The 12,466-nt window shown below is 39.1% G+C and overlaps 1 protein-coding gene across 6 annotated transcripts in view; it reads right to left on the bottom strand.

Moving 5' to 3' along the window:
• Positions 1–12,466, bottom strand: part of myo3a (myosin IIIA) — a 73,515-nt gene that overhangs the window by 21,787 nt on the left and 39,262 nt on the right. For 4 of the 6 annotated variants that reach the window (XM_026180078.1, XM_026180077.1, XM_026180075.1 and 1 more), the window contains 13 exons: positions 12,331–12,435; positions 11,332–11,415; positions 10,857–11,059; positions 7,993–8,091; positions 7,772–7,886; positions 6,942–7,068; positions 6,288–6,495; positions 5,179–5,326; positions 3,423–3,576; positions 2,838–2,926; positions 2,618–2,747; positions 2,156–2,238; positions 1,845–1,886 (listed from right to left, as the gene is read on the bottom strand). In XM_026180078.1, coding sequence (XP_026035863.1) covers positions 1,845–1,886; positions 2,156–2,238; positions 2,618–2,747; positions 2,838–2,926; positions 3,423–3,576; positions 5,179–5,326; positions 6,288–6,495; positions 6,942–7,068; positions 7,772–7,886; positions 7,993–8,091; positions 10,857–11,059; positions 11,332–11,415; positions 12,331–12,435 — 1,587 coding nt within the window. The remainder of the gene's footprint in view (positions 1–1,844; positions 1,887–2,155; positions 2,239–2,617; positions 2,748–2,837; positions 2,927–3,422; positions 3,577–5,178; positions 5,327–6,287; positions 6,496–6,941; positions 7,069–7,771; positions 7,887–7,992; positions 8,092–10,856; positions 11,060–11,331; positions 11,416–12,330; positions 12,436–12,466) is intronic. The other 2 variants (XM_026180080.1, XM_026180079.1) reach the window with 1 other exon arrangement.

Genomic DNA, 12,466 nt, shown 5'->3' on the forward strand with positions numbered 1-12,466 from the left:
CTGATGAAATGAGAGTGAGTCTTGATGGGCCAGATGGATGGGCCCGTGGCTGGATTGGTAAAGGGCAGAGAGCTCCAGTCCGACTCAGATGCCAGCAAGGTGGAGGTGGAGTACTGGTTTGGGCTGGTATCATCAAAGATGAGCTTGTGGGGCCTTTTCGGGTTGAGGATGGAGTCAAGCTCAACTCCCAGTCCTACTGCCAGTTTCTGGAAGACACCTTCTTCAAGCAGTGGTACAGGAAGAAGTCTGCATCCTTCAAGAAAAACATGATTTCCATGCAGGACAATGCTCCATCACACGCGTCCAAGTACTCCACAGCGTGGCTGGCAAGAAAGGGTATAAAAGAAGAAAAACTAATGACATGGCCACCTTGTTCACCTGATCTGAACCCCATTGAGAACCTGTGGTCCATCATCAAATGTGAGATTTACAAGGAGGGAAAACAGTACACCTCTCTGAACAGTGTCTGGGAGGCTGTGGCTGCTGCTGCACGCAATGTTGATGGTGAACAGATCAAAACACCGACAGAATCCATGGATGGCAGGCTTTTGAGTGTCCTTGCAAAGAAAGGTGGCTATATTGGTCGCTGATTTGTTTTTGTTTTGTTTTTGAATGTCAGAAATGTATATTTGTGAATGTGGAGATGTTATATTGGTGTCACTGGTAAAAATAAATAATTGAAATGGGTATATATTTGTTTTTTGTTAAGTTGCCTAATAATTATGCACAGTAATAGTCACCTGCACACACAGATATCCCCCTAAAATAGCTAAAACTAAAAACAAACTAAAAACTACTTCCAAAAACATTCAGCTTTGATATTAATGAGTTTTTTGGGTTCATTGAGAACATGGTTGTTGTTCAATAATAAAATTATTCCACAAAAATACAACTTGCCTAATAATTCTGCACTCCCTGTATGAACAAGTCTAGTATTAGCACGGCATAAGAGATACATCAGAAGGAAGTAAGGGTTTTTAGGTGCATTTAGCATTTTGCAAAGCAAGGCTGCAAATACACATAATGATCTGCACAGAGACTTAATGCAGGAAAATACTTTTAAGTAGACCTTTTATGCTCATTTCCAGCTTTATATTTTTATGCTTGGAGTCCATTAAAATAGCTTTGAGTGATTCCCGTCAAATCACTCTCTGCTTCAGCTCTTTTCCCTCTTCCTTTAAGCCAACTATCATCTGATTGGCTGCCTCTCACAAACACATTATTTCAACAGCAGGTAGGCGGGGCCTCTGTTCAGACAGAGCTGTGTGCCTGAGATAACCACATTAGGGATACCTGCTCTCCTTGGCATCATAACAAGCTTTTGGCTCATTAGGAGCTCATGCTGAACTGATACTTTAGAACTTTTGTCATGTTAAACATGAGGAGCTATGCAAAGTTGTATATGATGACATATAAAATATCATCATATCTTTGTTTTAAAACTGATTATTGTGCATTTTTAATCTTTTAAAAACCCCAAACACGTTGATTAGCTTTCAGTTCTGGTTTTAATTAATGGAATTACTATTTTGTTAACACAGGAGGCACGGAGGTGTTGCTTGCACGTCCAGAGGAGGCCATTCTGCAGGTTAAAAGTCTTATATTATACATATATATATACTGTATATGATAGTTATGTTACTTGTGTTTCTTTTTTTTTGACAAGTATATCAAATAGAAAATAAGGAAATGCATAATAGGTCGCTTTTCACTTTGTTGAACTAAGTAACTTTAACTGTAACTATCTCAAACCAAGCTACATGCCACTATATCGGGATCCAATTGGTTGTTATAAGGATATCTAGAGTGAGGAAAGGGTATAGTTATACACACATCTTTATTACCTCGCTAAAAGAAAAAGAACTGTATAAACTTAGCACTCCCATCTTTTGAAACAGAAATGCAGCGAAAGGGAAAAAGAAAAACGAAAGAAAGGTGAGAAAATAAATAAAATAAGCAGTAATTACAGTTGGGTAAAAACAGAGCGAGAATGAATGAAAAACACAGTAGACACAAGTATCTGAACTGTAATTCAGCAGCAGGTCTCGACTGGAGTAGTGAGAGTAATATGGAGAAAATAAATTGAACAACTTTTCAGAGGAAGTTCTTTATGTGGGAGATAATACAGTGATAATGCAGACAGTGCTGTAAGTACCTTGGCGAGGGTGATGGTGCGTGTCGGGGTCCGTGGGCTCCGTATTGTGTTTATGCCTTTACCCTTGGTGTGGGCAAGGTTGCCTGTGAAATGAATAGTGGATTAGAGAGCGAGTCAGTGAACAAACTGCCCTCAACAGAGAAAAGAGACTTAGTCACACATCCAGAAACCATCTGAAGAAACAGAGCAGTGCACGTTATTTTAATCAGGTGGGATAATTACTGAGGTTACATTAAGTCTAAACAGTAGGCTCCTGTCATGCTGAGAGTTACTGCTGATCAAGTCAGTGAACGTGAACAGAGGAGGAAGCTAAACAGGCTAAGAATGGCCTGTCATTTTATTTTAAGTACTTCTGCACCGTTTTCAAGTAATTGAAGCAAAAGTTGGAGCTTTTCACCTTCTACCTTTCTTTCTTAACTTGATTTTAACTTCATTCACAAAGAGCGGTTGTGTCTGCTTCACCTGTTCTGGTGAGGGGGTGAGTGACAAGCTTGCGAATGAGCTCATTCTCCGACGACCGCAGCAGCAGGATAATGTCAGCTGGAAGGGTTTCTCTGTTCTTGGCCAAGAAGCCCGCGGCATTGTAAATCACCTTAAGGTTTGGTAGAGAGGTATAAAGAAAGATATGAATAGCAAATGCCAAACAGCTTCAGTTTATGATTAGAATTAAATGTTAAATTACCTTTCCAGCATAGTGGTGAATCCCAAAGCCCAGGTCAACCCTCATTGGCCTCCAGAAGCTTTTTGTCTTGAGATTACCTTCAAATTTCTCTAAAATATCAGACTGCATGAGTTAATTATCCAAACACCCAAGGCCATCCGAAGGTCCCTACACACCCCAGATTCAAGTTATAATATCATATAAATATCATATAAATCTATAGTATAGTATATGTAGGGCACAGCAGCAGCCAAGCTTGTGAGAGGGTCAACCTAAATTTCTGATATTTTGTTCCAAGCTATATTTGACTGTGAAACCGTCACAGCAGCCAACTTTAAACATCTGTCACTGTGTGGTCATCGTTTTGGAGCTACAACCTAAATGATCACCACAACTCAACCACACTTGTTATCTTGCTCTGGGACAAAGCAAAATATCAGAGTGTATACTGTAGTTGGAGAAAAGTTAGATTAACACCTCATATGTAATCAGCCCCTGCACTAACAGGAAGTTGTGGTTACCGAGGTTACCAAACTCAAAACATGATAACATAAATAATAAAGCAAATAAAACAAACATTTCTCTATTGAAATCTGAGCAGCTCACCTACGAGTGTCTGGTCAGTGGCCTGCGGGAAGCGGCTCTCTTCATCCAGAAGTGACAGCATCCCCATGGGCTTCTGCAAGAACAGGTCCAGGAGTGGCCGGTTGTCCTCGTACTCGATCATCCGAGCATCAACTTCTTCATTCAGGTACTCATCCTGCACAGGAGTGGAAATAAGCACTCGTGATGTAATGTCTTTAATGGCCTCCTTTCATGGGTCAAAACACCTTCCAACAGCTTGATGAAAGCCTGAGTTTCTTAAGTTTTCCATCGATTTTCATGTTACCAAATAAAAAGGTCCAAATAAGATGTCAAATCAACTTCTCCGTGGAGTAGAAGTGTGTTTGGGATTCCTTTAGCTAACCCTAATATATGATAACATGTTAGAATGAATTATGAACAAGTGAATAACCTTTCATGGAATGCTGATCTCTCCAGTTGGCTCTAAATATCAAACTAATTCCAAGGTTAATCTCCTAATCCTAGCAAGACACTGTAGCTTTTCTGATCTCTGGTTAATGACACATATTCACTGTCACAGGACAGCCTTTAGGACTGGGTTACTATACATGGTCAATAGTCATTACTCCTTGATCTCCTTGATACTAAGATGCTATTAATGCTGCTGCCTTAATAATAAAGCCGTATTTCTGCATGAGTGAAATCTTGTCTTACAATACCAAATGCACTTTAAGATCCATTAAACAGCAGTACAGTTTTATATCCTCGGTTTTATTTCTTTAATGTCACGCTTTAGCGTTCACAAAGGCTTGACCTTTTAAAATAAAAGCGTCTAGAAATTTACCTACATAAATTGCCCCAAAACAGCTGTTTATGGACATAACTATATTAAATCAACGATGTTGATTTGTTGTCTTTTATCTCCTCTTAACTCGGCTCTGATAAATCTGATCTGCAGGGCAAAGTGAGCAAACCTGATCACATCAGGCTGACTCAGAGCTGCTACTATGACTCAGCAACATCACCAGGGACTTCTACTCCACGGAGAACAGGTCAAAATGGGAACAAACAATATCAAATCAATCTGCTTATTCGAGCATGAAGTGCCACTGTGAAGAAAATGAAGTAAAGCAGAAAAAAAAATCAGCATGGATGCAGATAGATTGGGACAATATGCAACCACACGCATAAACATACATGAAAACATGAGGGCAGCGGAGTAAATGCACTGCTGATAAAACCTTACCATACAGCAATCCTTTAATTCTGCCTTATTTATGTAGAACTATTAATCTCACAGCACCGTACATTTCCCTTATGCTCTGGATATACATATGATGGTTGCATAGGACAATATATTTCTGGGCCTGGTTCCAACAATACCCAAGAGTGAATTTAAGTCCAGCACTAAGTGTCTTCAACTCCTAATTGACCCTCGTTTAGAATGATTTATAACACCTCCCAATGGGTGACTCCAAATCATTTAACATTGGCAAACCATTCTCTGACCCCCCCCAAAGGCAAAACCCTCTCACGAGACTGCACGAGGGGAGAACAGAGAACCTCATTCTGCCGTGAATAAAGACAGCAGCATATTTTACCCTTGCCATCTCTTTTAAAATGCAGACTGACAAACGATGACATGTTATCTCAATTTAGATGGAAATGAGTTAGAACCAAGGTGAAAACTGCACACAGAGAGCTGTTCAGGAGGGATTCACGTTCTGAGAAAGTGTTATTTGAATTCAGTGACAGGCTGGGGGGCATGCTGGTGTGAGGTTTGTGGGCTGAACTTTACCTGTTCCCACGCAAAGATGTGCTGGTTGAAGTAAAACTGGATCTGCTCGTTGGCAATGTTGATGCAGAGCTGCTCAAAAGAGTTCTTCTTGAAGTTTTCAAAACCAAATATGTCCAAGATGCCGATGTTAAGGCCCTTGTCGTCCTCTCTGGAGAAGACAAGGATAAAATGTTAAATCTTTAAATGCATTCATAGAATAGCTAACCGTGTGGTGCTAGGGATGGCTATGTTGTTCTGGTAGCCTGACACTTAAATGGTAAGTGGACTGGTTCTTATTTTGCACTTCTCTACTCTAGCTGACCACTCATATACTTTTCTTATTTTTAAGTTATGATTCTTACTTGTGTAAAAAGCAAAAGGTCTTGGATATTTAGTTGGAAGCTTATCTGCCACTGATTTTTTTCCCCATCCATACAGCAAGTCAAAATTTCAGATTATGTTTTGTCAAAATTTAAACTTACTCATTCAGACTTTTGAGAAAATAATTCAAAATGAACAAAATAATGTAAAAAGTAAAACTTAAAGCCTTAAAATATTTTATTATTTGAGTTTTTTTTTTTTAAATTTACAAACATACATCTGTCATAAAGGTGTAAATTAGCTAGAAATAGCAAAAGAGAAATTTGTAGCAGGCTGCAGAAATGTTTATTTCTGCTTGAAAACTGGGCATGGAGTGTATGACTCTAGAGGCTTCTAGAATGAGCCTCTAGTGGCCATTAGCGGAAGTGCAATTTTTAGCACTTCAGCTGAGAGGATGTTAGTAGACAGACATCATTTAAACGTTAGAAAGAATTAATAGTCTTTTTATGTTTAAAACTGTTAAACTGTTGGTTTTAACATCTCAAATGTACAGGTTTTTTTTGTGTTTTGACACTTCATTAATTCTTTTACAACTTAAACCAGTATAGTGATGCTCACGAGTATAGTGATGCTCACTATACTCGATGTAATATGTACGCAAGTAGATTTTAAAGTATATTCTGCAGTTTTAAAGACTTGGCAGTGAATCTAGTTGTGTATCTATTTTAATCCAAAAGCAGGAACTTTGTCAGACGACCTCATTCGTGACAACCAAACACACCGTTACACTCTCTGCCCCCCCATCTTACCCTTGGCTGTCAGGCCGCAGCAGCGCGTTGATTCGGTTGACAATCCAGCTGAAGAGACGGCTGTAGAGAGCTTTACCCATGGCGTCCCTCACCTCCACTGCTTTTTCCACTGTGTTGGGTCTGACGATCGTCTCTCCGCGGGCCACAACACAGTGGGAGGTCAGGGCTTCCTGCAGCTCGTCTGAGCGGATACGAAGCAGAGATGCCACTGAGGTGACATGAGATAAGGAAGGGGATAAAAGTTAGCATTTATAGTGTGGAGTTTACTCAAAGCAGCACATCTTATGCAATATGTAGCCTCATTCTGACTGAGCAGGAGAATATTCATTCAATTAATAGGCCGCATCTATGTTGTTTTCTAAATTACCATTCAGAACAGGTGTTTGAATTCAGAAAATATAATGCAAAGCATGCATTATAATATCTAACCATTACAAATGTATGCTTCTTAATGATTTTTATGTACTAATGCAGTCTTGGGTAATTGATTTAACCAAATCATTTCCTGTATTTATCTAAACATGGAGGACTCCTGCAGAGTTAATGATGGTTAGCAAAAGAGGGAGGCGGATGAAGGGGGTGTAGCAGAGGAAATTCAGAGTCATATTTGGTTTTCTGTCATCATGCACTGTGCTTCTCTCTCTCTTTTCTTACCATTCTCCAAGACAGACATGTTGCAGATGTTGCTCTTGTCTGTTTGGTGCTCTGAGGCAACTGGAGAAAACTCAATGTCCCCAGAGTTGAGGATGGCAGCCAGTGTGCTGTAAACATTTCCGAGCTCCTGCAAAAATTAGAACAAATACAGTTTGTATGGAAACATGTATCAGTGTGTGCAACTATCCCTAATATGGTCACCTCAGCTCAGACTCAAAGCTCTAGCTTTGAGCACAGAAGCTCCACCCACCTGCTGTTTAAACCTTCTGTTTGCGAGGAGTAGCCAATCCGAAAATAGGTGGCTCAATTATTATTTTGAACTATGAAAGCAGTTCAAACAGACCAAAAAAGGGCACAGTTTGTTAAAATCTTAAATCTACAAACAATACAAACAAACAAAAACAAAACACTAATTCACCTGCAGCACATATATTAAGGGATCAGCTTGAAGTGCATTTCATGGACGACAAAACGACACAGTAAAATAGCACTACCAAGTGATTATAACATAAGTACTATTGATGTGGAGATCCCAAGAGCAATCAGTACTTTGAGCCTCATTAGGTTTTCACAATGTCAAGAACTGATTGCCTACATGTGCCTGCAGCTTTATGTTCCATCACAAGCCATATACAAGACAAGAAGCCGGCATGATCACACTGATTCTGAAATGCCAGCAATACTGGTGCTATAGCTAGTAAGATTGTTTACATGTTATTTTTACATAGAGTGACTTTAATGGGGAAGAGTGAGAACAAGTCAGTGTGAACACTGGGATCAAGGTTATACTGCTAAACCTGTGGCCCAGTAATGAATACATCAGTTTATACCTCCAGGGTGAATCCAATGACTTTGAAACACTGCTCGACTGCATCAAACTGCTCCTTGTAGGAAGCGTTGTTCACTATGTCAGGCCCAAGTTTAATGTTCTCGTGATACAGATACCTGCAAAACAAAAAGGAACCACTGGGGTCTCTGGAAGTTGGGAGTTTGCAGCATGGGACGCAGATAACAGTGTTTTGGGAAAATTGCTAAGGAATGTCAAACCTACTTAGGTGTTTTGCTGTCAGAGAGCTTGTAGTGGGCTAGCTTCTTCCTGTCAGCCAGACCAGCATAAATGTAGTAAAAGATGTGGAAGTTCCTCTCCCCCCTGTGGAAACACGCACATATAGTGGAAATCAAATTCCTGAAAAGGAGACATGCTAGGTAAATGTTTTCGCTAGGGCTGAACGATATATCGCATTTGCGATAATATCGCGACATGATCAAGTGCAATTTTCTAACCGCAAAGGCTGCGATTATACTCTGGACATGTCCAAATTCATGGGCTGCATCCTCCTGAGGCCGCATTTGTAGACCGATTACGTCACAGCGACGCGCCGAAGGCTGTCCAAATTACTACCATATCCCAGAATTCATAGCGCGGCCCAGACAAACTCCAGTTTCCAGCAATGGCGGCCGCTACTAAGTTTTAAAATTACTCATACTAATCTTTCAGGGTCACAAAATAAACTTTTAACATATTTTCAGGCGAGAAAGTAGTTGTGTAAACATCAAATATCTGCTCGGTTTATCAAGATATCCCATATTTGCAAAAGTGCTTCGACGTTTTCAGAGGCGTCTGCTACCCACCAGCTCGACAGCTCGAGGGTTACTGATGCGGCCGAGAACGGCACAACTCCCGGCACATCATTTTCAGATCACCGCGGAGTTTCGCTGCTCGGGTTAAACGTAATATATAAGTCACTTAGACAACCTAAAAATGTTATTGTTGGGCTTTTTTCAGTGTTTTGTTTGTTCGTGAGTAAATCGGTTTGGCTGAGATTAAAGTTATTAGATTAGATAAAATAAAACTTTATTAATCCCCCGGGTGGGTTCCTCCTTGGTTTTCACACAGCTGACTAAACGTCAAACAGAAAACTTATTAAACAGAAAACTTATTAAACAGAAGTATGAGACAGTCGAGAATTTACACCAGTGTCTGGTTATATTTTAGATAGCAAGAAGCAGACGGCCGAGTTTATTAAACTCCACCGAGACAGCGGTGACGCTAATCAGAACTAGACCGTCCAATTTCACGCCTTTAAAATTTAAAGGCGTGTTTGTGTGTGTGTTTATACAATTGCTATTATGTTTGCACTTTATGTGTAATGTTACTGACTGCAGAGATCAGTAAGATGTGTGTATTTTTTATTTATTAGTTTTATTTATTTAATATTATTTTTTAATTGAATGACTGTCTAGTAGTTCACAGATGTCGAAAAACAGTGTGGTAAAGCCACTGATTTTGTTTATGTATATTTCTGCAATCTGCATTGTACTGACTTTCATTTTAATGTTTACACCAGGGTTCCTTGTCAGCACTTTATGCTCAGATGTTTGTAAGCTAAAAATAAACTATTGTGTATGTTCAAATATACTGTTGTGATTGAAGAAGTTAAATAAAAATGTCAGTCATCAATTCATGCATCACCTCATGTCATCATAACAGAGGTCTGTCTTCCAGGAAAGAACAGTTTAAAATTAATGTAATATAGTATTGGCCATACTATATGATGTATTGCTTGTCTTTGTTTAATAATACAGAAGACAAAGACCTTAAAAAAATAATCGCATATCGCATCGCAATCGCAATATTGGGGCAAAAAAATCGCAATTAGATTATTTTCCATAATCGTTCAGCCCTAGTTTTCGCCACATGATTAACATGACTCCAGTTTTGTTTTCTTAAGAAAATTTCTAACAAAATAAACATGATCAATGCTAAAATATGCACAGGAATAGTTAGTTAACATGTTTCCAGCTTTTTAAAAACCTGAGTTATCTGATATCTCCATGTTTGTGTTACTCCTGCATCATGTTAATAGTGTCCAGGATCAACATTGCTACTGACCAATCCCATTGTTGTGATGTCATAGTTTTGGAATTTGGAGGAAAAACAGACAAACTAATATAATCTGCAAACAATCCTACGCCTTCCCATATTCGTTTGAATAAAGAAGGCTGACGATCCTTCTTTAAATTCAAAACCAAGTTGTATTTCCACCAGTAACACAAATTGTAAGACTTTATGAAATAAATTACAAGCATAGATGAATGATGATGAACACTGAATGCCTTTGGTTGTTTATTATGAATAAAATTTAAGCTTAAATTTATATTAATCATGAATATGGTGAAGGAAAACCTGTCTAATCTTTTGCTAAATCCATTAGTAAATAGTCATTTTTGTTTCAACAGGATAATCAAACTAAATTTGATTCAGGATACTGTCACCAAATCCCATCGGAAAGCATCAACAATCATTTCAGGTGTGTGTGTGTCATTAAAATATATCCATAATGAAGCAATTGAAAATTATCTTGCAGGGGTAACAAAATATGCAACATGTGAATAAAGATTAATTCATGAAAACATAAGAGTTCACCCTGTGTTCTATTAACCCAAATACGACAGCCATTAACAGACTAAATATTCAGACAATGTACGGCCTAATCGAGCCCTCTCTGACATGTGTCTGTTTTCCAATGCAGTTGAGTGTGTCTTTGAAGTTCCACTAAAGACACACGCAAGACCACAATCTTTGATCCAACAGGAAATAAGCTAGCCCTTCCACTTGACCCGGTCTGCTCCCCAGACACACGATAAGAAGAAATGATGGACCGAGTGAAATGCAGGTGAAAGCAAATGCCACCAGTTTCAAATGAAAAAGCAGATGTGAAAGAGAGCAAGAAAAAGAGACAATCTATTATCCGCTGATCCGTGGAAAGCGGGCAGAATAATAACCTTCATGGCAATGTTCTTTCAGAAAATGAACAGAGAGATTATTTGTATTTTTCTATGAATGTCACTCTCAAATGAAGGTAATAACAGTCAAAACCGGGACCAACACAAGAAACAGGAAGTGATATTTACATCGCCTGGTGGACAACTCTGGATTTTTCCAGCAGATACTCGGATATCTGTGCTCCGACCACTGTTCCACCACCGTTGAACTTCATTTCCAGGTACTTGCCGAAGCGGCTGGAGTTGTCATTGATGACAGTGCAGGCATTTCCAAATGCCTCCACCAAGCTGTTGACCAGCAGGATCTTCTCCTGGAGTGTCCTGTTATTGGCCTAAACAAAATATTCCACTTTAGTATGGGGGACTAATTAAAAAAAAAAGAAGTAAGTGTTACACTATGACAAGTAGCACTACCACTTCCTATAATCTGCTCATATAAATACAAAAAAGGTCAAGAGAAATGACATTTCCTTTTTAGTTAGCCTTCATATCATGACTGGCACTAACTGCAGCACCAACGAACTCATTACAAGATCTTCAAACTGCGTTAACAGAATATCTACCAAACGATCAAGCGTTGTGCTGGTTGGATTTCATGACTCACCTTCCCGAGAACCGTTAGCTGCTGCACCAGCAGATGAGCACTCTCTGTTTTCCCTGCTCCACTTTCCCCACTGATCACAATACACTGCACACAAGAAGTCACTTGAGTCACATTTAATTATATATGCACTCTGACTCCTGTGGTGTCAACAAAAAAGGCTTTGAGGCTTAAACGCGAATAATATTAATAATGTTATTAACAGCTTAACTACCATTGTCACTAAAATATGTCACTGAATGCAGACAGTGGAGAGAGAATCAACATACTGGCTTTCTTTTACAAAGAAAATTCAAATACAGAGTCCATATAGGACAGGCATATTATATTATTAGCTTTATTAACAATAAAATCATATTGCAAGACAATGATCCCAAGCACACTAGCAAATCCACAGAACGCCTGAAAAAGAAAATAATCAGTTTTTGAAATTTCCCAGTCAAAGCCCAGACCTGAACCAGATTGCAAAGCTGTAGCAGGATATTAAGCGAACTGTGTATAAATGAATGCCCACAAACCTCAATGAACTGAAACAACACTGTAAAGAAGAGTGGGCTAAAGCTCGACCACAGCTACTGGCTCTGCAAGCTATTGAATCGTGGGGTGTACTTAATTTTTCACAGTACTGTTCAGAGTCTTGTGCAAACTTTCTTTCTTAGAAAGGATGTACTTGAATTTCCCCAAAGACGATCCAATCAAAAGGCCTTAATTCACTTGCCAATTCTCCAATATCGAATAATAGACACACCATGCTAACCATCCTAGCAAACTAGATTTAGCATTATTAGCATCACACAAAATCACGCACAAAATCCCCCCAACCCTGCAAAAAATGAATAAATGAAAAAAATTAAAAAAACAGAACCTGCTTTTGGTACTTTCTGGTATCTGGTTTCTGTTTTTTTTAGGGTCTGTGTTGTCAAACTGCTGCTCTGGCATCGTGTGGAACAGCACTTAAACAAGTAAACTCAAACAGTTTGTAATAACTGAAGAGCTTATTACCTGATCAGCATTGTATGAAACCATAGATTGGTAGGCAGTATCAGCCACAGCGAAGATGTGTGGTGGGTTAACTGTACGCTTAGCTCCTATGTACATCTTAGTGTGCTATGAAGAGAGGGAGAAAAAGATAAAAGCT

Source organism: Astatotilapia calliptera, chromosome 9 (genome assembly GCF_900246225.1).
Source record: "Astatotilapia calliptera chromosome 9, fAstCal1.2, whole genome shotgun sequence".
Classification (NCBI taxonomy): domain Eukaryota; kingdom Metazoa; phylum Chordata; class Actinopteri; order Cichliformes; family Cichlidae; genus Astatotilapia; species Astatotilapia calliptera.